The following is a 27,594-nucleotide window of genomic DNA, read 5'->3' as shown; positions in this document are numbered from 1 at the left end:
AACAATGAAGCAGTGGCACCCTCCTTTTAAAAAAGCCTTTTAAAAAAGAAAGCCAGCTGAAGGAAAGAAAGCAATAATTTAAAATTGTTTCTGCTAAGTTCTGAGCATCCAACTTCTTACATATTAGGTAAAGTTCTTAGCTACTGTCCCATTTATTACTGGGAATGAAAAGAAAGCTATAGATGTTATTAGAGGGCAAACATACTGGCCAGAAAGGAATCCAGAATGAATATCTTGCAAGATATTGCCAGAGTGTCTCAGGCCAGACATCTTTTTCTTAAGCCAGTTTAGATGAGCTGCCCTGAGCACAGGACAGGAATAGCACATGGAGTCATTACAGATCCATTAAGAACCCTCTAAGAGCTCGTAGGGTCTCCTTTTCTGAACTGTTAACTTCAGTTAGAGGTTGGACAACCATCTGTGAGGGTGCTTTAATTTGGATCCTTGTTGACCCTGAGCCTGAAATGGAATGGGACAATTTGGAGTTTTTAACTCACCTAAGTTGAAATGGGCATATGTGATATGCTCTGTATACAATTCTAAATCCTTGACAGAACTCCATCTCCAGTATGGAGTTGAATAGTTCTGCTTTCTGGGGAAAAAAAAGGGCACCATGCCACATCCCCTCCCCCAAGTATGTTTTTTAAGTACTGAATCTTTTGATGCTTGCTCTATAACATCTTGGTGCAGAGGGAAGAAATATAAAACTGGGAACTGACATCTCAGGAAAACCAGACTGTACAGGGTAAAATGAGAGAATGATATATATATATATGTATGTATTTACTGTCACTGCAACTGTGTTTTGCTGCTCTTGCCCAAGATTTCTTTCAGTGTGGTTGTGTGTGTGACAGTATTTTTCTTACAAGTATCCAATTAATTAAATCATCATCACAATTATTCAAATTTTTGCTTGATTCCCCTTCAGTTGTGAATTTATCCAATTTTCCATTTATCTTTTCTCATCCCATCATGATATAAAACATTTTGTTATTTGTTTAAAAACAGTATTATTTTAATTATAGTATTTTATACTTAATATATCTCCCACGGGCAAATTATGATTACTAACATCTGTTTTTAAGTAGTTTTAATTGCACTGCAAGGCTGTCTGTTTGCTATCATCAGTTTTCAATTATTGTTTAATGTGTTATTTTATTTGTATTTAATCTTGTTTTTATTTGTATTTTAAAGGGATTCACTGTAGTTTCTCCTGAGGGCTTAAGGAAAAAAATAAATGCATGTGGTTCCCCTGTATTACTTTTCAAATACTTCAAATATCAGTATTTTAACCTGTTTCCAAGTGTAAGATACATGTACCTGCATTTGTTTCTTCGCACCATTTTTCTCCTAGTCTGATTTAAAGTGTAAATTCAGTAGATTCCTCTGCAATAACCAAAGGGTCGAAACATGCTAGGATTTGTCAACAGTCAAGTCAATGTGTATAGTAGTGCTTGAGAACATCTCCTGAAGATGGAATATTTGAAAACCAGTACTGAATATTTAAGATGCAAACCATGAATCATCTCCTAAAGGCATGAGCAGAAGATCAAGGTCCTTTAGTAGTTCTGGGTGATCAGCAAGGATTTCTACCTTCCAACTATTTAGTAACAGAAAGAATAATTAGTACATCACCCAAATAAATGTATCCCTAGCTATTTTCCAAAAATACTTGTTTGGAGAGTTTTACCAAATTGGTTATGAGACTCTTAGCAACCACACTGACAGATTTTCTCCATGATAATCTGTCCCTAACCTGATCTTTCAGGTCTTCCTGCATCCATTGCCACTGTAATCATCTATCCTCCCTGCGGCTGGTCATCCTTTTGTCATCCAAAGTCATCTGCAGGGAGAAGAAGCCGGAAATAATCTCCTAATAGCCCCATTTTCACTTTACAAGAACCTTCAATTGTATCTAGTGCAAAAGGTACTCTACCAATCATTTCCTAATTAGGGTTACATTATTATAGTACTCGCTGTGTTTTAAATGGATTGTATTTTTGTTAGTTGTTCAGGGACTCCCTGGTTTATTGACAGCATATAAATATTTTAAACTAATAATAAAATATTTTCCAAGATGTCCTATCAAGTGGCATTAGTATAACATCTGTTGTTTTCAGAAATTCCTCAAACAATAGCATTTTTATTACTTCACAATTTAAAAGGGACACTATCTCCAAAACCTTTGCATATCTGAATTGGTAATTACATTTCCAAAAGTCATCTAATTGGGTTAAAACAAAACTTTTAAGCCCTGTCCTTAAAAAGAAAATCAAAGTCTCCCATTATCTCTCCAAACTGGACAAGTTCTTCATCTCCTCAGAAAGTCTGCCATGACTCTATATGCCTAGTAATAATAGCTAATCTGGAATGAGACCAGCTGAGCTAGATGCAATTAGGTTTGGCTGGCATAAAACAAGCTAGGTCAGATTGACATGCTGGGAGACAGCTGTGAGTGCCCTCCAGTCATCCACACCCACCATCCCCATCTCAGATTACCATCTCAGTCAGCTTGACCTGTGTTGCCATAGTTTTTTGCTTAGTCATGAAAAGTTTCACATGAGAATATGACTTGGATTCAGTTTTTCACATCTTCCCTTTGTTTGGTTTTTTCATTTGAAATATCTGTCATCATTTAAAAGGCTTCGTATTTATTAGAAAGACCAAATGAAATCTTGTTAGAAAATATTCTTCACAAATAAACCTATTATGTAATTATGTACTTCCACCTGGACATACTGAAAAAGCTTACAGGGACAAGTGCAAGCAAGCAGAAAAAGTTGCTTGGGTGTCTTTATACACAGTCCAGATACTGTATCACACATTGCAAAAGAATTCAATTTCCAAGCTATTGAATCTAATATGGCTGCAGCAGAGCTCCTGTGTGATTCTACATAAGGGAGTGAATCTCCAAGCTGAGATGCTTCACATAGAGGTATATGAATGCATTTATGTTACAGACAAACTCTGTGAAACTTACTAAGCCTTTAAAAAAAAGCCTTTGTTAGATCCCCTCAATTTATGTATCCCATTTAAAAGCAGTTGGATCTAAGAAAATTGCCCAGATCAAATAAAACTTGCTTGATCATGTCACATTACACAAACCAGGCTTATTATTGTGAAAAACAAGTGGTGTTTGCTTGGCATACTATAGATGGTTATAGTAGGTAACATTTGCCAGAAGGAGCCAATCAAATATCATGGAACAATGTTAACAGATGCAGCCACTTGACTTATAGCCTTGGATTCCACAACCACCCCTCTATAAGTGAACAAGATAGCATGGAGGCAGGCCTTCCTCTTGAGCCTCTGCCTCCCTCTTCTCGACTGATACATGTGCAGAGATATTCATTGCCAGGCAGGTCAGACTTCTGTACCAAATAGCCCCATTCTCTCTATCAGGCTTCGCAAATCCTAAGGCTGTTATTGGTAGTAAACACAGTCTATCAGATAGTGCTGGATGGCCACATAATGTGTATATTTGAAAACTGCAAACTATGACCTGATAAGGAGATGGGTGGCAAAGAAGAGAGAAAAATAAAACAGAGTTGGTTCAGCGAGAAACAACATAGCCTTAAAGAATACAAAACACATGTCATTAATAAGTAATCCAAAAGTTGTCCTCCGATCATGGTGCCTCTTGCTCTTTCCCCATACTAACAGCAAAAACATCCCTCATTGCATCATCTGTTATTACTCTATAGATAAAGAATTTTTTTGCCAACAGAGGTTATTTTGCAAGCAATCTCACATAATTTCCCCCATGTTGTTGAGGTTACATTCATTAATTTTTCACCAAAGCTATGGATTCAATGCAACAAAGTTCATAGTGGGCACAAGGTCATGCGTTACCAGCCTTGCAAAATTGTCTGAATCTTACTTGTCATCATTCTACCCTGCTCCTTCCTCTTACTAACTCAGATTCAAATGTCTTCAGTTGTTAGTTCATAAGCAGTTGCTTCTTCAATGTTTTTAAGTTGACGTAATTCCCATTGTCTTACTCTTTTTTCCTGTAGTTGAGAAGAAGAAAAAATTAGGGAAAATGTTCTAAGTTGCCATACTGAAATCAGCACAGTGTTTCTACCATTCAGGAATTGAATGAAATGATTAAACATTTTAAAAAATGAAAATAAAATTATAGTATCTTAACTGGTCTTTCATAATTGAACATACGTGAATTTTAAACATGCCTACTGAAGCTAAGAGAGGTTGAGAGGTTTGCACTTTGCAAATAGCTGCAGCATTTTTTTCTGGCCTGTGTGTAGTAATTGGCAAACATATGGGGAGCGCTTCCCCTCTGGATGCTACAGTGTTCTATTCAAGATCAAAGGGGGAAGAGAAATGATCTTTCCCAATTCTTCCTCTCCAGCAGCGTTTTGCACACCCTGAAAATATGCTTGGAGTATCTACTAGAACAGAGTGGAATAGAAACATGCTGGAAAAAGTAGTCATGAGTAAAATTACTTTTCCTCTACCTTCTGTGAGCACTAGCTTCTCTTTACCAGGAACAGTTTTGACCAAGAATGAAAGAAGCCCTTCCTTTTGAGAAAAGACATCTATATGAAAGAAGTGAAAGAATGTCTGTGCAATTCAGTTATCTTCACTTCAGAAAAAATCCAAAACCTGAGATTCTAGAACAAGGACATTCTGCATAAGCACAGCAGCAATGTAGGTCTTCTAGAGATGTCTATAGACTTAATGTCATATAGTAGTTACATTGGGAAGACCATATTTCTTCTCAGCTAAGAGGGACAATATTGATTTCATACCAATTACTCTCTCTCCAACCAAACTAATTTGCAGCAATGTTGTGCAAATAAATGGGTTGGGGGATGATGATATACCACAGCCTAATCAGGCTAAAATAATATATACTGAGGCACCAATACTGCTGTAAACAAATGGTAGAAACCTTGCACAAATCATAGGTGCCCAGGACTTCTTAACTGATTTGGGAAAGGAATGGCACCTATGTGATCTCCGTAAAGTTTCCTGAAAACTATATTTAATTTTTAAAAATCATTTTTTCTTTTATGTTGCTGTTTTAATAATAATGCTTTAAATTTTTGATTGCAACTTGATAGCAGCTGTTCAAGATTATGGGAAATTTGCTTTGTTTCTGATCAGTCCTATAGATTTTCCCAGATCACATGACACTACCTGCCTTTTTTTTTTTTTGTCATCACTACCCTAGTTACCTCTTGCAGCTTAGGTTGTCTATGATAGCGATAGGAAAACGGTGGCTCCCCAGCATAGCAGACAATGACCAACAACTGGTGTTGAGCCCAGGAGAAACATACTTCACTATTCTGCAGTTACCCCTGGCATTTGGCTTCACAAATCCTAGTCACCTTCTCCTCAAGGCATGCACACTGAACACAGATCAGAAGGTAAATCTTTTCCTTACACAAATAATTCAACAATAGCCATTACTATTAGGTTTTTAATAAGCAGCTGTAACTTTCTCAGAACTCTATAAGGTTTAAAGAAAAGAGCCTGGGGAGGGGAGCATTTACCACAAGCTTTTTGTCCATATTGCTTTTTCTCTTCCTTTTTATTGCTGATTCTTTGAAGATAGTTGCTTCTTGCCCACTGGATGCCTGTTTTGTTGTGGAAACCCAGCCTTTATTGGACCACTCATTGTGATTACTGGATCTTTTCCTTGGTGACAAGGGAACGGTTTGGTGTAATACTTCTGCAGATTCCTCTGAACCTATTATAGTTGAAAGCCGCCTTCTTGGAAAAACAATCTGGGAGCTGTTGCTTGGCTCTTCGCTGGCCTCATATTGCCCAGAGTTTCTTCTCTGAAGCAGATCCTGTAAGCTCCGTGCATCAGGATTCTCTTCAAATGGTGGACTGAGTTCAAATAATTTATTTGGCAAGGGAGGTAGATATGCCGAAGAATTTAGCATTGAAATCAGAAAAAGCGTGTTTTTAGAGCATGTTGACACATCCATTGGCGTGCTGTGTTTCACTATTGCCACTTTGGGCTGCTGTTTCATATTCAAGGAAATATTTTCTTCTGACATCTTTGGAACAATACGTCACCTATAAAGGAAATCAGTACTTAAGTCTATGGCTTCTGAAACAATTGTTGCTGGTTTTCATTTTTTTAAACTAAGAAGTTAAAGTGCTGTCATCGATTCATACCAAACTACCAATGTGGTTGTTGATCAGTTAGGGATAAACAACCCTGTGTCCATTTGTGGGCATTCCTCGTGAGGAATGCCAAAAATAACCTTCCCAAAGCACTCTGCATCCACCCCTTGAATACATATGGCACCAGCAGGTAGAGCAGAAAGAGAAGTTCCATTTTCTAATCATGTCTTCTTCAGTGTAAGTCCCAATGACTTCAGTGGAATTTAAACCCTAAAGCATTTAACGATGCACTACTGAGGAGTAATGCCCACTGGAACTTTGCTTCCAACTTAACAGGCCCACAATGGACTGTAGTTCTAAACATTCTTGCTTAGAGAATATAGGTCTCAACAAACTCAGTGGATATTGCTACAACTCTATACTTTTGAAATCAAAAGGAAATAATTACTTTCACTCAGAACAGGAGAGATTTATGCATTTTTTTCTATTTTTTACCAGTCCTGTTCCTGTTCCTGTGACTCATACTCATATGATACAGAGAAATAAAACAGATAATGCATGTGGTTTCCTGTGGTTCTTGATGACAGGAAAAATTGTCATCAACTGCTATCCTATTCCTTCTGATAATCGAAGGGCTGTTAAAAGCATATTAGATGGATGTTTTTTAAAAAAAGTTTTTCCTTTTTTTTAAAAAAATCCCATCCATCTCATATGCTTTTAACAAACTTTGACCTTAAACCCATATATGAAGCTGGTTGATTTACTAGTGACAACCACCCCTTTTTTCTCTTGAGAATGCCTCAGTCCATGTCAGTTGCAGCAACATTTGTCCCCCAATTTGTTTTGGAATCAATTATTGTAGAAGGAAAAAAGAAACAGCACCCCATTTTACAAAACACTGCTGGCTTTTCCCTACCGTTAGAGAGGGTCACTAAAAATGCTTATTTTCATGGGACTTAGTTGGCAACAATAACATGCTCAGGCATATTCTTCAACCAATTTTATGCAAAATTACTTTTCCTGGAGGGGTGTAGCTTAAAAAAAGCATATTTTGAAATTACTCTAATTTGTATTCAAAAGAAGATCATATTTTAGAATACTATTATATTTTTTTTCTGAGTATCTCATACAATAAATATCCTATATCCATTTGGTAGCTTTAAAAATCTTCAGATAATTCTGTGGCATGTTTAAAACTATCAAATGTATTATCAAAGATACTTCCTTAATCTTGAAGGTATCATTGACTCTTGTAGCTTTGTTATGAAAAACCACCATGATTGGAAACTTTAAAAAGTCTTAAAATTCAGTCCTAATTATTACTCCTCAGACTTACTTTCAAGTAAAAGAATATACAAGTACAGCAACTTCTTACCAGCTTTTCTCTCCTTATCAGAAGCCAAATATTATGTCAGCTGCCCAATATTTATAGCAAATGAGAGTAAGGCTAAATTAGAGCACTCTTTCAGTACTATAAAGTTTTCCTACTTCCTAGGCCACAGTCTTTTTAAAATGCAAACTTAAACAGACAAGATTCAGCTGTAACCATTTAGTTGAGAGAGGATTCATAACTTTTTTTTTAACCTACTGCTACAGAATTTTATACCAGGCCATACACCTGCCACTTCGATCTTGTGTCTTTCATCATTTCTGTGCTTTTCAACATGAGAAATCAATTCCCTTAAGCAGGAAACTAAAATTATGGGCAAAAAGCTTCTGCACTGACTGGTTATAGGATGAAGATGAGGTCCCAACTTTTTAATTTAGCTCTGGCACTTTAATTTTTCCATCCTGGTGCATCTCAATTTGCTGATGTCTAAGATGTCAATTTGTAGTCATTTCATTTCATCTTTCACTGTGTTGAGCTTTCCTGTGTTCATGCTTCTTACGTTTCATGTTTCTACTGTAATTCTATCTTTGCAGTTTCAGATTTTCTTTTTCTGTATGGCAGCAATAACAACTAGACAAATTGGAGAAATTATGACTATAAAATTTATCATAATCGATCCTAAACCAGGATTCATAGTTTTATTAGCATTGGAAGCAATTTTAAGTCTAATCTGCAACTTGGGACCCATGTTAATTTTCTCTTTCCCCAGCTTTTGTTCCCATCTCTTTTACTACAATCCTATGCATGCTTATCTTGAAGTAATGCCCACTAAACTTTTTGGTAGTCACCTATAAGATTACTCCATGCTTCTCTTAGAACAGCTTAACTAAAAATAAATGGTTTCATTATTTATTTAAGCCAACTATGGCTGACCAGTAGTAAAAGACTGATGTCCATTGTACCACATGTATTATTGGGGATTTCTTTTTATTTCAGAATCATTCATACTTTTATTTTTATATTTCTCTCGTGTAAAAATTGTTCAAATAAATCCTGAACTAATATCACAAATATATCTGAATATAATCTAGGAAAAAGGATGTGGTTGAAAGGGACAAGAGAACCTAACCCTCAGGCTAGGTTTGAATTATTTATGGGCAATAGCATGATTTTCTTTAGTTCTGGAAGAAAAGCACAAATTATTTGCCTATGTCCTGTGCTTCATGCCTTTCTTTCTAAAGTTGTACAGATTATTTGGATATGATTATCTTTGGATATGAATTACATTCATTCTGGCACAGAATCAAGGTATAATGTTCTCCTTCCTTTTTCAGGGATGTCCTTCGCCATGGAAGTTTATAACTGGCCATGTTAATTAAGGGCAGGCCCTTTGCCATGGAAGAGCAGGTCATGGAAGGAGTTGATAGTTTAGAACTAAATATTCTCTTTCTACACAATACTTCCAATTTATGAAGATTATCCATGAGGATGTTATGGGTTGATTGTATTAAAAGCCACTGAGAGATCAAGCAGAATCACAGCCCCTCTGTCTCTTTTCCTCAGGAAGTAATTTATCAGTGTGATCATGGCTGGTTCGGTTTCAAAACAAGGTCTGTGGGCACTTTCACACCACCACTATTCCCATTCTCCATTCCCTTAGAACTTGTATAAAGACAGTCTATGATCATATTTTCCACTGCTGGCTGTGCAACACTTAAAAGAATAAGGATTAATAATTATGAAGCCTCAGCTGCCACAGATCCTAGAAAAATATTTGCTCACCTCCACTCCATACAAAGAGGAAATGAAATACATTTCTCCTTGCACTTGCATCAATATCCTTAGTTCATATTGTATACATTTGTCTGGTTGTATGAAAGAAAATTCAACTCGTTCCTATAAAGGGAAACTGCAAAACTGTTGAGCCCCCTTTCTTCTTGAAAGGCCTGCTATGGTTATTGAAGACTAGGAGCAACATAGGTGTTCCTGTGGTGAGGAAACAGACCACCCACAAGCTCCATAGAGCTGCAGTGTTTCCAAGAACAATAATAAAAAATCAAAAGTATCTCATCTATGCCAGAATCAGTTCATCTCTTGAACCAGCTGATCTCTCTCATCGCACCTTCTTCTCCAGGACAATCATACTAAACAGCATCATTGGAGGGCTGCCAGGAACACATGGAGCAAACTTCACATGTTCCCCTTTCCTTTAACAGGATGAAACGCAATTCCTGCAATGCTGGAGATGGATTTAAACCTCTACTGGTGATACTGATTAAGAGAACAGTTTCCGTACTGCTGTTAACAGCAGCAAGAAACAGCATTAGTATTGCACTATTTGTAAATTATACAGTAATTTTAATTGGATTCACTGGGGGAGGGCAAAGGCTTTATTTTTATCCTCTCTACATGATATTCCCTGCATTAGGATTGCTGGAGGATAAGACTGGAGCCTATTTCCACATTAATCCAGATTGCTTGTATGGGTACCTTTAAGTGATCTTGTGGCTACATATGGTGTATATCATAAAATGATTTCACCCATCTTCGCTGACCTTAAATGGTTCTTCAGGGCTCAAGGTATTTTCTGCACACCAAAGGACTGTCTACTCCTGTTGTAGGTGATATTGTCAAATATAAGATAATAAAAATGGGGAAGGGAGAGGAACATTGATTAAAATGGGAAGAGGGAAGATGAGCTAACTAGGAAAGAACTGGATTTTCCTTAAACTGACCTTCTCAAAAAAGCAAAAAGACTGAATTCTAATTGTAAGCTTCTCAGAGACACCCAAAATCATAGAGGAGAAGCATTCCTTTAATACTTTTTTCCTGGCAGAATAATGATAATGACACTTTGGGTAGGAGTTTCTAATTTTAAGCAGTGCTAATGTGTCTAACCAGAGATGTCAGTGCTCCAGGTACAAAATTTTCCCTTCCCTGATGCCAGGGATCTGAACTGGCTTTGTTCAGATGTACCCTGAATGGCTTGACTGGGCTGATGACTTAAATATGACAAAGGCATTTGCATGTTCCAGAGATCTCACTTTATTGCACATGCTAGTTGGGAAGTTCACATACTGTATGAGTAAACAAAGTTAGAAGTCCACCCAGTATCTCTCTTTAGAATTGAACAGGACATGAATACATTTCTGTCACCCAAATGTAAAATTCTAGTCTAAAAACCAGTGTGTGGCCAATTGGGGTGAGAGAGGTGTATCCCTTATACATGTAGTATTTAGATGCTTGGGAAGTGGGGAAGAGAATTCAGAGATGACTGTGTGTGAAGAGACATGCTTCTATATATATAATGGGTTGGATTATAGTACGTTGTACTTATTACAATAATAACTGGGGTAATTATATATGTCTCATACTGTATATATTCCTACTACCATTTAAGTATCATAGGTGCTGTGGACAGGGAAGGTCCAGTTAAACTGAGCTGGCAAGAAAATTTGTTTAGCTGTTTTTTGTTTTTTTAAGAAATAAACCAAATTTGGTTTCTAAGATTGGTTGAGTCAACCTTCTAGGGTTGATGAATTCTGATAGACAGGGAAACTTGATACCTGATTCCTCCTCCTACCTCTTTCTCAGTGTTAGGAGATTGTCATTAGAAAGCCACAAAACGAAGGAATCTAGAAGGATCCCCTTCCAGATCTCACATTCCCCAATTCAGGAGAGATTTTAATAGCTGGCATAAATATATTCCCTCTATTATTATTATTTTAAAATTATCAGAAAATCAACAAACATAATTTTTCTTAGCAACTTGCTGGTCTATCATTGATATGACATTAAATACGTATAATGCTCCAGTGTTAGAATTCACTGAAGGGACATTTTGACTGTGTTGATATTCATTTAGGTTGCTTTTATGTTCATTACTGCCTGTGAGATGTCAAAATGCCACATGTTTCATATTTATTAGACTATGTTTCTTTAGACTGGGAATATAGATTGGCCAGAGCAGTTTAGAAATCTCCCTTTCCTTTTTTCCACATTTACTCACAACTTATTGCACTACATGTGTAACATTCTGTTACTTACAGAACATTTAACATTTCTATTATCAATTTATTTATTTAAACATAGCCAGGAAAACATTTTGAGGCTAATTAAGTTGCTGTTGTAATTGTATAAAGGTTATAAAATATGAGCTGATCACAAAGTTAAACTGATTTCTAACAGCTTCGCTTGCCCTATCCATCACTGTCCCCAAACCCTAAACTTTCTAAAGTGAAAAATAAAATGGAAGACATCCTGGGAAAACACATAAGGATTTCAAGTGGTGAAGTTATCTGAATTTCCCAAAATGTCCATTCCATCAACAATAATAAACTAGGTGTGTTTTAGCAGCTGTGGAGGTCAATAAACTTTGCCATTGCAATAGATTCCCTGCTTGTGTAATGACGTCAATAGCAACTTTAGTCAGCTAGTACATTGATTCTCCATGACTGCTGTAGCTGTATGCCACATTGTGTTTTAGCTCTGCAGCCTTTATGTCTTAGCAGGACTCTCATAGAATCTCCACAGTAGGGTTGTACATTACTAAAGTCAATTAGAGTTAATATTCAACAAGAAAACGTCCTTCTGTAACTTACTCTGCACTTTATGTATAATGGTTTTAATACTTTCTGGGGATGTTGTTACACAGGATGCTGCTGCCAAAATTCAGCATAAACAATAGTAGAAGGCTGGAGAGAGCAGTCAGGAGTGGTGGAGAGAGAAGATACGGATTATTAAAATTTATGGTTTCCTATCTGCCCTTATGTACTAATTCAATAAATTACTTCAGTGCAAACTCTATTTTATGGCGATAAATGGCATCATCAACTCATTCCACCCAAACCAGACTTGCAGAGAAGGATCAAAATACATTTTACATTTGGGGTTTCACTCATAATCATAAACAAACATTTGTTGGTTTGGATACAATGACCATAAAATATAGATTTTATATTCAAGCCAAATGTGGCTTGAAAAACTAGGAAAATTATATATGAACTGATTTACTTTCATATGTTTGTTAGGCAAGGTGAAAAAGGACAAATATGGATTATATTATTCTGGTGCATGGGGTACAGTTACCTCTACATGCCAACTCTGTTAAGAAGGAAAGGAAGGGAATATTGGGGTCTGTGTTGACCATATCAGAGAAGGTGTAGAGCGCCACGAATAAGAACTTTCAAATGGAACAGACTTTTCCAAAACTAATTTAGCATGGTAGACATGCTATCTCTTCAGCCCAAGCCAACAAATTTGGGCTGATATTCAAATGAGACATGAGGATATACCAAACATGCAGATGTGCTTTATTGCAAATTGGGTCCCAATAAAGCATATGTACACCATAGTTCTTCTCCCTCTGATCTTCAAATGAGGAATTAAATCAGAGAGTCATCTGCAAAAAAACAAGCAAAGTGCCCCCCCGCCCCGCCCCGCCCCGCCCCGCCCCGCCCTGGCAAATCCCAGAAGAGATCATGGGTGACTTCAATCACCCTCCTATGTTCTGGGAAAATAGAATATGTATGCTAGATTTTCTAGATTTATAAATAGCTATGACTATGCCCTACAACAGCTAGTCAAGGTGCTAACTCAAGGCGAATAAATCATAAGAACTGCCAAGCATCTTGTCCAAGATATAAAAGTTATCCAATCAACTGCAAACAGTGAACACAATGTTGTTGCACTTAGAATACATCTTTTTCTTTTTTAAAAAATGAGGGAATTGATAGAAAGGTGAAAGGTGAATTAAATGAGGGGCTGAAGGGACTTGTATAACATCTAAGAGGGAGGATGGACAATAAGATTATAATTATCTGTTGAAAAGAAGGTTGGAAGTCATTCATATATTTCTTTAGTGTTTTTCTCTTTTTTCATTTCTTGCACGTTCTTATTTCTTTCTCTTTCCTTTTTTCCTTTTTCTTTTAAAAGAAAAGTTCTGTCTTTCATTCTATAAAAAATTCTTAATAAGTATCAATTAAAAAAGAAAGGTGAAAGGTAGAGTCATTAAAGTCAGGTTTCCCTAGAATGCTTGGAGATTATTCAAAACTGTACTAATAAAAATTCAGTTGAAATGTATACCTACATCATCCAAGAAGCAAGTCCAAGAAGATGCTAGAAATAACTGACAAACAGGCCCAGAAATACTTTAAGAGGCAAGAATGCTTCCTTCTAAAAAAATGTTATCCAAAAGAGAGAAGGGAAGGGAAGGGGCTTTGAAGAGCATATGTTAAGTGTCATTATGAACAAAGAAGAATAAAGCTGTAAATCAACCAGAGAAGTCACTGGACTGTTATACATTAGAACATTAAAGGTGTGCTAAATAAGGATTGTTTGGGGACCACTGTTTTTAATTGGTCCATTATTTACCTTAAAGTAGGAGTAATTGTGAGGTGGCCAGATGTTGCTCATGACATCAAAGTGATGCATGTTAGTTCTAAAACTACAAACTTCCCATCTACTTTACTGGGATTGAGGCTGGAAGTGATGATTTGAAAAGGGAACCTGGAGTCCTAATTACATACTTCAGTGAAAAAACACTGGAAGTATGTAACTGGTATTAAAAAGAACAAGCAAAAAGCAAATTTTCTGCAGGGCATCATTTGGAAGGGAACTGAAAATAAAATAGCTGATGTAGTAATGTCTTTATATACATCTATAGTGTGACAACATTGGAAATACTGTGTATTGTTGCACCTGAGAAAAAAGTTCTGGAGAAGATGCTGGAGCAGTTCCCCATGAGGTAAAATAACAGATTTTGAAGGTTTCATTTTGTTCTGTTTTGCTTGCTTGGAGCAAATCTGAATATGGCAAAATGATATGGAAAAGGGGGATATAGTTTTGCAACTCAGAGGCTCCAGTTGGCTCTAAGGCAGATTCAGGATGGCAAAAAGAAATACTTTTTGCTGCCATTAATGATGGTATTGGCAACCAATTTAGATGTTTTTAAAAGGGCCATGGAGGACCAAGCAATCTGTGGCTACTAGTTTTTGATGGTGGGATACTATCTGTGGAATCACATTGCAAATACTTTAAAACATGTTTTCATGATTCCTGGCTTGAAGGAAAGCTGGGCCAGGATTACCTTTCTCAGAAATCAACTGCTTAACTAAGCAGCTGTTGGATACTTTCCTCTTTGAATTTGCTTCCTTTCCAGCTGATTATGAGAGATAGACCAAGAACTTATGCCTGCAATATAGTTGTAACAATTTGGGTAGCAGGCTAAATCGTAGTTTGACCATAGTTTGTTGCAAAGTTTGGAATGCCCGTCTAACCTGTGATTCTTATTGTAAAGATCTCAGGAATCTTTGGCACAACCAGAATTGGGTGTGTGCATTTCTGTTCCAATTACCTGCTATATCTGAACATTGTGTTCCAACAGAGTGCAGTGAGGGGGAACTTTCGACCCACTGACTTCAGGAGTACTTGCTGATATCTGGATAGAACTGGAGAACTCTGCTTTGCACTTCTCCCTCCATAAAGGTGATATGCACAGAATGTTCTCTATTAGTTAGTTAATACACTTCTGTAATCATATTAATATGTTCCTTCCAAAGTTTGACATTCTATAGCAGTATTCTGTTCACCAGCTGGCAAGGCCTCCTTCTTCTAAATGATCACCTGGGGACATAAACTGCCTGCAAGCCAGGTTCTTGCCAGAAGTGTGTGAATAGCACAAAAGCATCCAGTGTTGCACAACTGACAGAGTTCACAAATGGCTTGAGCCATCAGGGAGAACCAAACTGTTTCAAGATAGGTGAGAAATGTCAGGACACACAGTCTAAATCTAGGCTCAGAAAGGAAGAGTTATATTTTCAGTATGTGATAGGTGGGAAAGTAATGGAGATGCTGCTATATACTACTAAATCTCAACTTTGGTACAGTTAAGATCAGCATTTCCCCAGATTTTCATTAAGGAGAACCAGTGAGGGAAACTTACTGACCTGGACTTAGTGCTACAATTGACTCTTTTGTCCCACTAATCTGGAGGCAGTTTTGACATGAGGGAGAAGGATGAAAGTGAAAGTGAATCCAGAGACAGTGGAGTGGCTGTAACTGTAAAAGTTGGTTGCGCCTGTAAAGAAATTGAAACTCTTTGGAATAATAGCTGCATTCCCACTGACAGGCCAAGTTCAAGTTCAGGGGTCTGCTTGCTTTCAAGGTTGGGAGCACTGGCAGCAGCAGTGACTGAAAAGTCAGGTCAGGCTGATTTTCTAGTGGAGGTAGCAGAACTTGACCCAGAAACTTAACATCCGGTGACATGCAAGCTAAACTACCACAATAGACCCTGCTATGGAGCTGCCTTTGAAGGGTGTCTTGAAGCTTTGCCTAGTGCTGAATCCAGCAATGCGGACATTGAGAAGGTCTCAGACTTTGGAGGATATTACAGCAATTCTGAATCAGCCACCCTATATGCTTCTGACCCGAACTACGAATTTAGAGACTTACATATTTGTCTGACCCTATAGTTCTGCCAGCACATTAAGAACAGCTATGGAGGCCTTACTTGTATGCCTGTCATGACTAAAGGCCTAGATGGTGGGCACATGAAATAAGGTTTTTGAGGTGTCCCCATAATTATGACACTCTCTTCATCAGGTGATTTGATAGTTCCCTCATTACTGCCTGCCAGGGAAACTATACAAATGTTTTCTTTTGAAGAATACTTTTAACTGAAATGTTAGGAAACACTTTAAATTTTTCTGTTTAAATTATTCTTCATCACCATCAGAATATACTGGCACTAACTCCTCAGAAGCAATTTAATCTATCAGATCATTCCCAAAAGCCTTCCAGAAAAGCCAGGTCTTAACAATTTTCTGGACATTAGCAGGGATGGGGCCACCATTATTTCTGCAGATATCCATTCCAGAGGAGGGGGGGGGACTGTGACAGAGAAGGCTCCCCCTCAGAGTCATTGATAGTGCATTCCCTAAGAGCTGAACAAGTCTTCCCTTCTAGATCTCCCCAGAAGAGCAGATTCCACTTGAAGAGGTAGAGATATCCAGGCCCTGGACAATGAATGGCTTTAAAAATAACAGCTACAGCTTGAATTGAACTCAGAAGTCTACTGGCAACCATAGTAACAATGTAACACAGGCAAACTAAGCCTGTTTTTACTTGGGCTTATGTATTCTGGCCCAGTAATAGCTTCCAAATGATATTCAAAGTCAGCCCCATGTAGGATGAGTTGCAATAATTCAAATATCAGATGATAAAGGCATGAGCAACATCAACAAAGCCTCCTGGACCACAGATGACCACAACTGACACACCACATGGAGCTGTGCAAAGACCTTCTTGGGCACAACACTTCTAGGATAAGCTGTGAAACCAAAAGCCATCAAGATTGCAAATTGGCTTGGATACTATATAGTATCAAAGATGGAATTTTACTTGGATAAGTTTTCTTCTGCATGCACAGCTATTCCATCTTGCTGTGACTGAATTCTTGCTGTTTCTCCCTACCTAGCCCCCAGGCACCAGAGCATCTCCACCTCGGCCTCAGGTGGAGATATATGACTCCCATCGGTATACTAGTGATACCTTAACAGGAGAGGAGGTAGACGTGACTGGACCCATCTGCTCTAAAAGAACCACTACTAAACAGTGCCCCCACTCCCCAGTACCATGGACAATCCACAAGGCTGTCATGATTGATGGTACCGAAAGCAGCTGAGAGATTCAGCAAGACCAGGAGGACTGTACTCCCCCACCCTGGTCCCACCAGAGGTCATCCACACAAGTGATCAATTTAGTCACAGTCCTAATTGTGGATTATATGGAGAAGGATCCATATAATCTGCCTCCCTCAGGGCTCTCCACAACTGCAAGCCCATGATCCACTTCACAATGTTCCCTAGAAAGCGAAGACTGGAGACAGGACATTGCCCAAAACAGCTGAGTTGAGCAATGGCTTCTTGAGGAGGGGGCACAATGTTACCTTCTTCAAAATTGGTGCACTACCCACTCCCAGAATGTGTTAACCACCACCTGCATTTGGCCTCCTATCATCTCCCTGCACCTCCAAGATGGGCAGGGATGAAGTACACAGGTGGCAGAGCTGATGTTGCAAAGACCTCTGTCCACTTCCTTGGGCTTTATGAAAAGCACTTTATCAGGACCCTGGCCAAGCAGACTTAGCTATTTAGAGCTAGAGTCACTTTTTCATGAACTGGGTGGCTATATAAATATGATAGATGAATAAATAAATAAATAAATATTACAATTTTAATCAAACTTCAGACTTGTTTATTTAAGCAGACTGTTTCCTTTATTAATTTGATTCCAGAAATTATAATAGTGCAAACACTCAGTATAAAAGTTGCAGTAAGAAATTTACATTCACAAGTATAACATTTTAGTCCATTTACTTCCCACCCCCCAACATAAAAATAAGACAAATATTTAATTGCTCATCTCAATTCAACAATCTTGAAAAAGACTGGAAGATACTCTACAATATTCTATGTACAAAAAAATAGACCCGTATTATTTATGCAAATATCTCATTCCAAGTTACCCAGGGTGTTATTGTAATACTGAAGACAACATTATACATTTCTGTAATAGTCCTTTCCTCAAATGCTCAACCTAAATATGACATACCCTTGTATGTATACTTCTCAGTGCATTTTCCCCTCATTCGGCAGAAATGCAGCTGAAGGCATTTAATCATGAATGGACAAATTATCATAAGGGAAAACATTAAACAGCCTTTTCTCTATTGATAAACTGACAGCCATCTCAGAATGATTTTGGTTCAGAATAGAAAAGAAACAAAAAATTAAAACACTCTAGTTTAGGTCTAAAGCTGGAAGAAGATAAAATCCCTTAGGACATCCTTTCCCAATCTCATATCCCACAGATGTGTGGCAACTACAGCTGCCAGGGAATGCTGGCAGGGAATTATTGGAACTCTAGTACCAACATGCCTGGAGGGCACCAAAGTGACAAAGGCTGAATTAGGATATTTGTAATATAATGGACCAGATTCAGCTTGACGAAACAGTCAATAACAATTATTAAGTTTTGAAGTTAGAGAGAATTAAAGCATTGGGTCTGAACCAACACTGGCAATGATGATTTAATCAAAGGTATCAAATCAATTCTGCTTGCTAAACTTTAGGCAACAAAAGCTAATCAACATAAGAACGTATGCATATTTAGTAGTTTCTCCTTATAGAGACTTCTACTCAACAGGCTCAATTAGAAAAGCTTTTTGACTGTGCCAGTTCAAAATGTAGATGGGGAGGGGCATGCTGCATATTTTCAATCCCATCCACATCCCCCAAATCCCCAGACATACCAAACTAGCACTACTGGGAAAAACTAGATTCATTGCTCCTTGACTTGCTTGTTTAATGTCATTCTGGTGCCATGATTTACTACAGTTAATTTTCTCAAGCCTTTTATTTTACCTTGGCTGGATTTGCTAAATTTTGACCTACTCGTTTTGAAGTTTACAGTGTATTTGGTATGCCTTTAATTTATTTCTAAGTTATTAATTTTGTTAGACCATTATTGGCTTTTATTATTACATTTCTCAAATTGCTACCTATCAAATTCACTTAAGGATGATTTAAAATAAAATTAAAAGGGAAAAAAAAAACTTTAAAAATCCTCTGCAGCCCCCACATTTCTTTCTGGACTTGAGTTTCTAGGTTTTTTAGGCAGTAGTAGGATGTTAGATCAGAACCTCTGAAATGGATTGGATCCAGATACCATCATCATTGAACTCCATGGGATCTAGACTAATCATAATGTGTTCAGTGGGATTACTTTCAGTATGTCTAAAAAGGGATGAAATTCAGTGATGTGAAATAAAATCTCTGGTTACTTCTCTATTTTGGGTGTGGGGGAGAATTCTGATTTTATTTTTACCATCACCTGTATTCTGTATTTCAGTCCCTTCTCAGGGTATTCTTTCTTTCTTTGGATCTATTTGTATCAGGACAAATCTGAACAGTCAGCTTACTTTACTGCAGCCATTTCTTTTTACTTTCTGGCTGTGTATGGTTCTTTACATTTGTGACCGATTGTGATGTACACATGCAGAGAAGATTCATTCTACTCTGACACAGCAGAGGGTTTATATTTAGTTGCAGATCCTTAGTAAATCTTGTGGTCACAAATTCCTACAGTGCTTCATGTTACCAAAATATTTCAGCCACAGTCACACCAACGGTACGTATGATCTATGTGGGCTGCATGGATTTAAAAATACAAATATGCTTGATGACGTTTATTCTAAGTAAGACTTCAGAGGCAGTAATGTTAGGTCATTTCCCTTCTTTAAAAATGAAATTTTAAGAAGTATGTTCATGCCCAAGGATAACAAGAAGAAAGGAGAAGAAAGAGGATGAAAAAGAAGATATAGATGGAAGAATGTGCTGTCTTCAGATTTCTCATCCTCTCTGCAACCTCTCAAATTTGGATCTCCCAATGCTCTAAAGCTGTTTTTAGGGTGTGGGCAGAGAACAGAGGGAACCACTTTGTCCAAGTTCAATGGAAAGAAGAAATTCCAACATATGGGAAGCGCTGAATTCTGTTTAGTTTAGGGACATTACTGTATGGGCTTTACTGTTGTTCTGAAGCAGTTATTGCTACAGACTTGGTAAGTTATGATATCCCTTTCTCCTAAAAGCAAAAAAAAAAAAAAGTGTTAAATAGCCATGTTGTGAGGTAACAGGATGAAAATTGAGGCTTCTACTGTAACAGAAAATAAAATACTGCAAATCATTTCTACATTCCTGCACAAGTTATATCACAAGCTTTCCATCAGAATCTGGTCACATAATCCTCCTGACATCCTACAGCACTTGCCATTCCATACTACAGCCATCAAGAGGTTTGAATAATAAATTAGTGTTTTTTTCTTGATTAGTTAATGAAGAAAGCATAAGGCTGTGTAAGAAAACTTGAGAGATTTTGATAGAAAACAATTATTTTCATAATGATCCTTGAATGGCCAAAATCACCCTGTCAATCATTCTGATTAAAATTTTTGGACATTCCATTTTCTAAAAAACCCAATTCCTTAAGGTACCACATTCTGTTTCATTATAACTCTGTGAAAGAATTTAGAAAGGACCTCAATGACTGACACAAAAGCATAACCAACAATGAATTGAAGTTACTGGTAACACTAAAACTGGGCCCCAAACATGCCTTCTTACAAGCTAGCCCTACTGATTTCTCTGGGACGTGCATTCTGAAAGCATGATTACTATTGCAGCCTTGGAGTTTACTTGAAAAATCTCATAGAATAAAGGCAAAAATGAAAAATTCCAATTCTACTTTAAAAGATCACATAATTCAGCTTAGCATTTTAGTTTCGGTTTGACCTATTAATTTTTGGATTCATATTAATCAAGAAATAAGGCCATTGAATAAAAATTATGTTTGGTAATATGAAAAATATCAATCCTGTTTATCTCAAATACCATAACTAATTGCAATTATCAACAAAAAACTACAATCTAGGTAACCTTATTGACCCATCTCTCTCCACCCCCTTTCCGATGCAATTCTGCCTGTTTACAATCTGATGAAACTGACATCTTGCTCTTACCACCTTTTGATCTCCCTACAGTATCTGAAAATGCTTTTGAGGATACACATGATCTTTTCATGTATGGGAAAGGCCACAGCTCCATAGAACAGCATTTGCTTTGCATGCATAAATTCCCAAATAAAATCCCATCCCACCCAGTTAATCTCAGGTAGCAGGGCTGAGAGAGACCTGAGCAGCTGATAGGCAGATGAGGCAGTACCAGGCCAAAGGGACAAACAGCCTTAGTACAAGACTATATTCATATATTCAGATCTAAATGCTTGAGATCTTGGAAAAAATCTGCCAGTCAGTACTTGACCAGTGTTCTACGTCTAAGGCAGCTTCACACAATCATATCTACAGGGGAATTTTGTGCTCTTTTGTGTGTTCTGGGCTTTACGGAATCATTCACTGCCCAAAATCAATCATTTACTTATCCTGCTAAGTCAAGCAAGGTATTAAACAGTACCTGTTGAACTGGTGACTCAGTTTTATGCCACTATTTACTTCCACTCATTTATAAAGGTATATATAGATATATTACAGTATGTAGAGTTTAATTTATTGCTTCTAATGACCAAAGGTACTGTTATAAAGGTAGCATAGATGTTGAGAGCACATTTCATATATCATATAACGTGGACCAGCAACACTGAGGTTGGCAGAATGTGTTAGATTTAAATTTTCTTCTGATGCTTTGTAATTTTAGCTTTGCTTTTGTTACACATACACATGCAATAGTCGTGCCTTAAAAACTCTCTGTCAAAAGTGATATGTTAAAAACATGTAAAAAGAAATTTACTCTCAGCATTTTTTTTTACTTAAGTCAGGCATGAATGGCATGCAGTAGATTGCAGAAAAGAAGCAAAAGGACATCCATTTCTAAAGGGTTTATATTCATGCACTTGTAAAACTTCAGTTTACAAAAAAACACTAGCATCTGTTAAAAGTGTGCCCATTTGCAGTTTTTTTAAAGTCCAAGTGTACATGCAATAAACCTCTCATAGCTAAAGTTATTTACAAAATTTCGTACAATACTTCCTTTAAAGTAAATAAATAATAACATGAAGGCCAATGTTTTCATACTATACACGATTAAAAATAAATAAGGCATTATCTTACAGTTTTATCATAAATTAAAAAAAAAGTTGCCTATCCTTTTGATATAAAATTCTCACTTGAAAGGACATTATGGCTAATCTTCTGATTAGAACTGGAAATGTGAAAGAATCTGGATTACTAATACTGGTTAACGTTTTACGGCTGGTTCAGTGAGACTCACAGTGCCTAACCTCCTTTTCCTTTGCTTGTCTTGCCTGCGGTCTCCAGGATATTCTGGTAGAACATCAGATGCATATAGTATCTCTTGATTTGCCAATCAAAATCATCGTTAATATATTAGACATTAAATGCTGAAAAACCCATAATGTTCATGATTTGAAATAGAATTCTTTAAATGCCAATAGGTTATATATAGCCTTTTTATTAGCCTCATCCAGATAAATGCAGAAAGATAATTACTCTTAGATCTCCTTCTCACATCCTTTCCCCTTTTCTCTTCTTTGGTTTAAAGGAAAATATTAGTGAATCACTTTGTCTGAATTGCTGATCATGTTTTGTGGTTATGTCTGTTTCTGGTTTGGATCTGAGGCAATAGAAATCAGTGCTTGGTTCAGGTTCACATTCAGCTTGATTCTGTGATGTGAACTTTACATCCAATGGCTAAATATTTATTGGTCTTAGAAGCAGCCCAGAGACATCCAATGGAGGCACCACAAGTAAGGACAAGTAAACTCATTCCGTCATACTTGTTGAGCCTTGCCTGAATCGATCTGTGCACTAACTAGAATCAAGCAATTGAATTAGAAGTGATGTAGACAGGATTCTTATTCAGTTTCTTTGGGCTAATTCACATAAAGAGGATCCTTTCTTTGTGCTGATGGAAAGAATATGCTTAAGCCACCACCATTAGCATAGTATTTGAAATTTTATAATTATATTGGTGGGTTAAGTATAATTTGCACTTTTTGGAATTTCATAAGCTATTAACTTAGAAATACTATCCATGTATTGAAGTTTCGTTTAACTTTTATAGTGCACATCTTCTGATCATATTATTTTCTATTTATAGCATATATTCAGCACTATATAAAAATGTAATGGTTTAGTTGTTATAGTCTATGTTGAAACAACAATAAACTATTTTAGCAATGCAATTCTATAAATGTCTATTAAGAAGTAATACCCATTGGGTTAAGAAATGTGCACAAGATTACAGCTGCCTAGGACCAAAAAATAAAAATAACATCTCTGGACAGTAGGTAAGTATAATTTGTGAAATAATTTGAAAGACATACAAATTAAGCTTATAGGTCAATGGGCTTAAATATGGCACATCTTGCTCACACATTATTTCACATACAGTTTGGGGGAAGTATGCAGATCTATTCCTCCACTACATGCAGATCCTTGAGTACCTGAGGAATGGATCTTGAGATCTCTGAAATGGCATAAGTATACATTAATTTATAAAAGCTGTAATGCCTATAAAGGCAGCAGTGGGCCAAAACCTGGAAATAGCTACCTCAAGCCTAATTATTATGTATACCAATTACATGAGGATGTTGGCAGTCAGTCCTGTGAAATTATTTTAAAGAAAGCTTTTCAGAAAATTTAAAAATATTTGCAGATACCTTAATAAGTCTACCTAGTATCTTTTCATAACAATATAAAGGTTACCCTAACCCTCCCCCAACCTTGGATAACTTCTCTGCTCTGGTGGAGAATGAAAACCCTTTAATTATTATTGTAAGAGTAAATTGTGCCAAGTGTTTTAAAATATTGTGCTTCCTACTGACATATCCCTAATAATCATTTGCCAACCACATTTTTTTTTTTCAAGGTAAGCTTTTACAGACAGCAGCTTATGCATGTTCAGCAAAGAAGGCTAACCTCCCTTGAGGAATTGTCTGATCTCCTTAACTAAAATAGGACCGCATATATCAAAACATACATACTTCTCTAGGTGACTAAAGCAAAATTGTTCTTAATCGTTGTACTGGAAAAGAGGTAATCAAAAGAAATAATCATTCAGATTAGAGATCAGCCAAAACTGGGGAGAGGTAACTATTTTTGCCAGTAACTGTATGAATTCTATCCCCTTTTCTGTGCCTTGGGGAGAGTGCTTTGTGGGATAAAGAAAATGGAGATACTGACAGCATCATACAGACAATTAGATCTCCTAAGTGATATCCTTATCCAAGGGCAAATGAACTTTTTCAATTGCCCTCTTTCTGAACTGGGGGAGAAGAAGACATTACTGAGTCCAAAGACTATCTTTTTACATTGAAAATATTTCCCCAAATTCAGCATATCATTACTTTAAATCAGAGATGAACTATTGGCTCAAGAGAAACAAGTTTTGTCTAGTGACAGGCATTCATGTCAACACTCTCCAAATAACTAGCATGCCTTAGAACTCACTAGAGTAAAATGAAAGCTTTCTCTTATAGATCAAAGCCAACATGATCATAAATCACCATGAAACTCTGTTTGTACCAGCAAATAAAATGAATGTGATCACTGAAAGTCAGAAATAAGTCAACTGAAACCTAGGACACAATAGATCCACTGGAAAACTATGAAGATATCTTAGTTAAATGAATAGGAACCGAAGGAAAGCACAATGCAGTGCTGTCTCTTGCTGGCAGATCAGTATTCTTGTGAATGCAACAACAGAGATTGTACTACAGTAAAAATAATATTTTTATATTAAAGTCTTGAACAATATAAAGAGAAATCCAGATTTTTTTTAAAAAAAACCCAATGATACTTTCATATTCCCAATGCATCCACCTTTCATAATCAGTGTTTCTAAAGTTTATATATATCCTGCTGTTGAGATATACCAAACTTTAACAGTAAACATTTCTTCACTGGGAAGAACGAAAGAAATTGTTCATTATAGTATTTTAGAAGTACTCAGATAAATAATGTTGATCAAGATTAAAATGAATATAAGTAATGGGCAACAACATCTGGATATTTCTTATGTGTAATGATCAAAAAGGTCTGAGTGCCTATAAAGGTTATCTACATTTGGACTTAACTTTGCTAAAATGATAACAAATTGGCAGCCACAGCTTCTCTACTACAAAGTGAAGTTGGAATCTGCAAGAAATTTCCCTTTTCAGGTTTTCTTCTATAAATCACTCACCAGCCATTTTGCAGATAAGAACGGTGTCTTTTTCTGTTATATAATTTACTACATCAATTTCAAGCAAAAGTAACAAAGAAGACAAGCACTTTGAATGTTTTATAGAAAGTAAATTGAAATTTGTGTGAGCTTCAAAGAAGTCTTGTGCTTTACAGTAATCCCTGTTTATATTAACAGAATTTGCAATGGAGACATTTTTTGGAAGCTGCACTCAAGGCATTGAAAGAGAATTCAGAAGCCAGGAAATGGAAGAAAACTTTCTTAAAGAACAAAACTTAATTTTGGCTGCCTGACATTTCCAAAACATTTATAAAGTTAGTATTAAAAGTATTTTCATTTGAGATGCTAAAACCATCACCATGTAAATACATTAATTGATCCTATCAAATAAGAAGTTTACATTTTGAATTAAAAAAAAAATAACATGTATTTGTCAACGAGACTCTTCATCTGAAAATGAGAACCTAGTACAGAAATCATCGGCAGAGGATTTGCATCAAACAATATGGATTGGATCTGAAAGATCTATTCCATGAAAGGAACAAGCTTGTGTTCACAAATCTATGAACTGTTCAGGAAACAGATCTATGTATGTGTCTAGTTGACAAATGTCCTCTAATTCAGTTGGTTTTAATAAATGTCTTAAAATAGCCATTTGGCCGACTGAAAAGGCATCATTTTCTACAGCTTAATATTCTTTTGGCGTGCACACAGCTGCCCCTGGAGTAGCACTCTGTTCTGGAATAGTTAACTGGAATTCTGTTCACATCTACTATCCCTTCCAATATGGGAGCTGCTTTCTACGTGACTCTGTGCAACACTATGAGATAAACTCTTCCACAGCCCAATTTGTGTGTGAATAGGAAGCCATTCATCATTATGATAGATGAGATTAGAACCCGACATCTCCAATAAATCTCCTTACAGTCTGATCTCTGACTCATCACTACGCAGTTGGGAAACACTCAAAGATACAAAAATGTAGTAAAATTTAAAAGCTACATTTGTTTACTTCAAGACTTGCCACTTCTTACGTTACAGCAAGTGCTGGAAATTTCTTTTTTCCCCTCCAAATACTATGGGAAAGTATTCCACAGTGCTTGCTTACATCTCCAGATAAATTTATCATCACCCTGTGCTCACAGGGCAGCTTTAGACATTAGATGCAAGCACACTGGATATGATCATACAAACATTCCCTCTGCCCATATGAACCTCTGCCGTATGATATTGCCAACACTTCTGCATGACAGCTTACAGCAGGAAAATCAGTAGTGAATGCCAACAATCTCTCTCGCACACACATGTACATATGTGACTGTATGTTGTTTATGTAAATATTCAGTCTCACCGGCATGACTTCCCATGCATCTATTAAAATTACTGATAAAATATTCCATATTTTCAGAGAATCGGCATTAGACTTCTCCTAACAGAATTGCTAGCCCTTATTTGATCCTTCCCATAAGTTCTTATTAGTGGTTCCCAAGTTCTCTTTGGTTGGGTTGTAGACTTCTTGGTTGATATCAAATTCTGCAGCCTTAACCTCTCTGATAAAAATTCTGGTGACCTCTGCTGTACACATTCATCTCAAATGGCAGAACAAGGATTTTCATTGCTTTCATGCCTCTTTTATGGCTGGCACAGAAGGAAGATAATGGAGCGTCTGATTAGTGTGTGCTGATGGTGGCTGAAGCATTCCAGCCCCAGAGTTTGTCGAAAGGCTGGGGGATGAGCACATAGATGGACAACTTGTGCCCAATTTGGTCTGAATGTTTGCTCTCCCATAGGAATATGTTTTCCTCTCTAAGTTTAAAGATCGTGTTTGTGAATTATTTCCATCAGTCTTTCCTTCTAGAAAATAGGTCAGCATTTCACCTTTGCCTTTCACACTGACTTTCCCCCGACAAACACACTCATAATTGCACCGCTTCAATATCCGCTGTACTTCTTCGGTAACCTGTGAATTAAACAAACCGCAGTCACTGATGATTACTAGATAACAAATCTTTAAAAGCCAGTTCCCTAAACTCCATTAAAAAAAAAAAAATAGAGAAAAGAGCATTTGCTATGGCTGTTTCAAACCCCTTCCTAAGGGAAATCTGCCTTGCTTCCATAGTTATCTTTTAAACACTAAACAGAATTTGTCTCAACCCATTGCCATGTTGGATTTTGGATTTTTCATCTCTTTTCCTTGCAACTTTAATATTTTTTAATTCATGTTCTCTCTGTGTGTGGGAAGGGGAGGGTTACGTCTGTTGCTTTTGCTGCATCTGCTAATTATATAAATATATTATGATAACTTACATTGTATTTAATGGCTGTTTTATTGCTGTACTATCAAGTGCCTCTGATCTCATTCTGTAGGAGAAACATTTAACGGTTCAAGTA

General features: G+C 36.9%; 1 protein-coding gene across 1 annotated transcript in view; it reads right to left on the bottom strand.

Annotated features, from left to right (window-relative positions):
* Nucleotides 1-17,698: 17,698 nt before the first annotated feature.
* ADCY1 (adenylate cyclase 1) overlaps nt 17,699-27,594 on the bottom strand; it is a 141,382-nt gene continuing 131,486 nt past the window's right edge. The window contains exon 19 of the mRNA XM_063304216.1: nt 17,699-27,163. Within this exon, the coding sequence (XP_063160286.1) occupies nt 26,825-27,163 (339 nt within the window). The 3' untranslated portion in view covers nt 17,699-26,824. The remainder of the gene's footprint in view (nt 27,164-27,594) is intronic.

Source organism: Candoia aspera, chromosome 4 (assembly GCF_035149785.1).
Source record: "Candoia aspera isolate rCanAsp1 chromosome 4, rCanAsp1.hap2, whole genome shotgun sequence".
In the NCBI taxonomy this organism is placed as follows: domain Eukaryota; kingdom Metazoa; phylum Chordata; class Lepidosauria; order Squamata; family Boidae; genus Candoia; species Candoia aspera.
The sequence above is the reverse complement of the archived record's forward strand: the minus strand, read 5'-3'. Positions and strand labels throughout refer to the sequence as shown.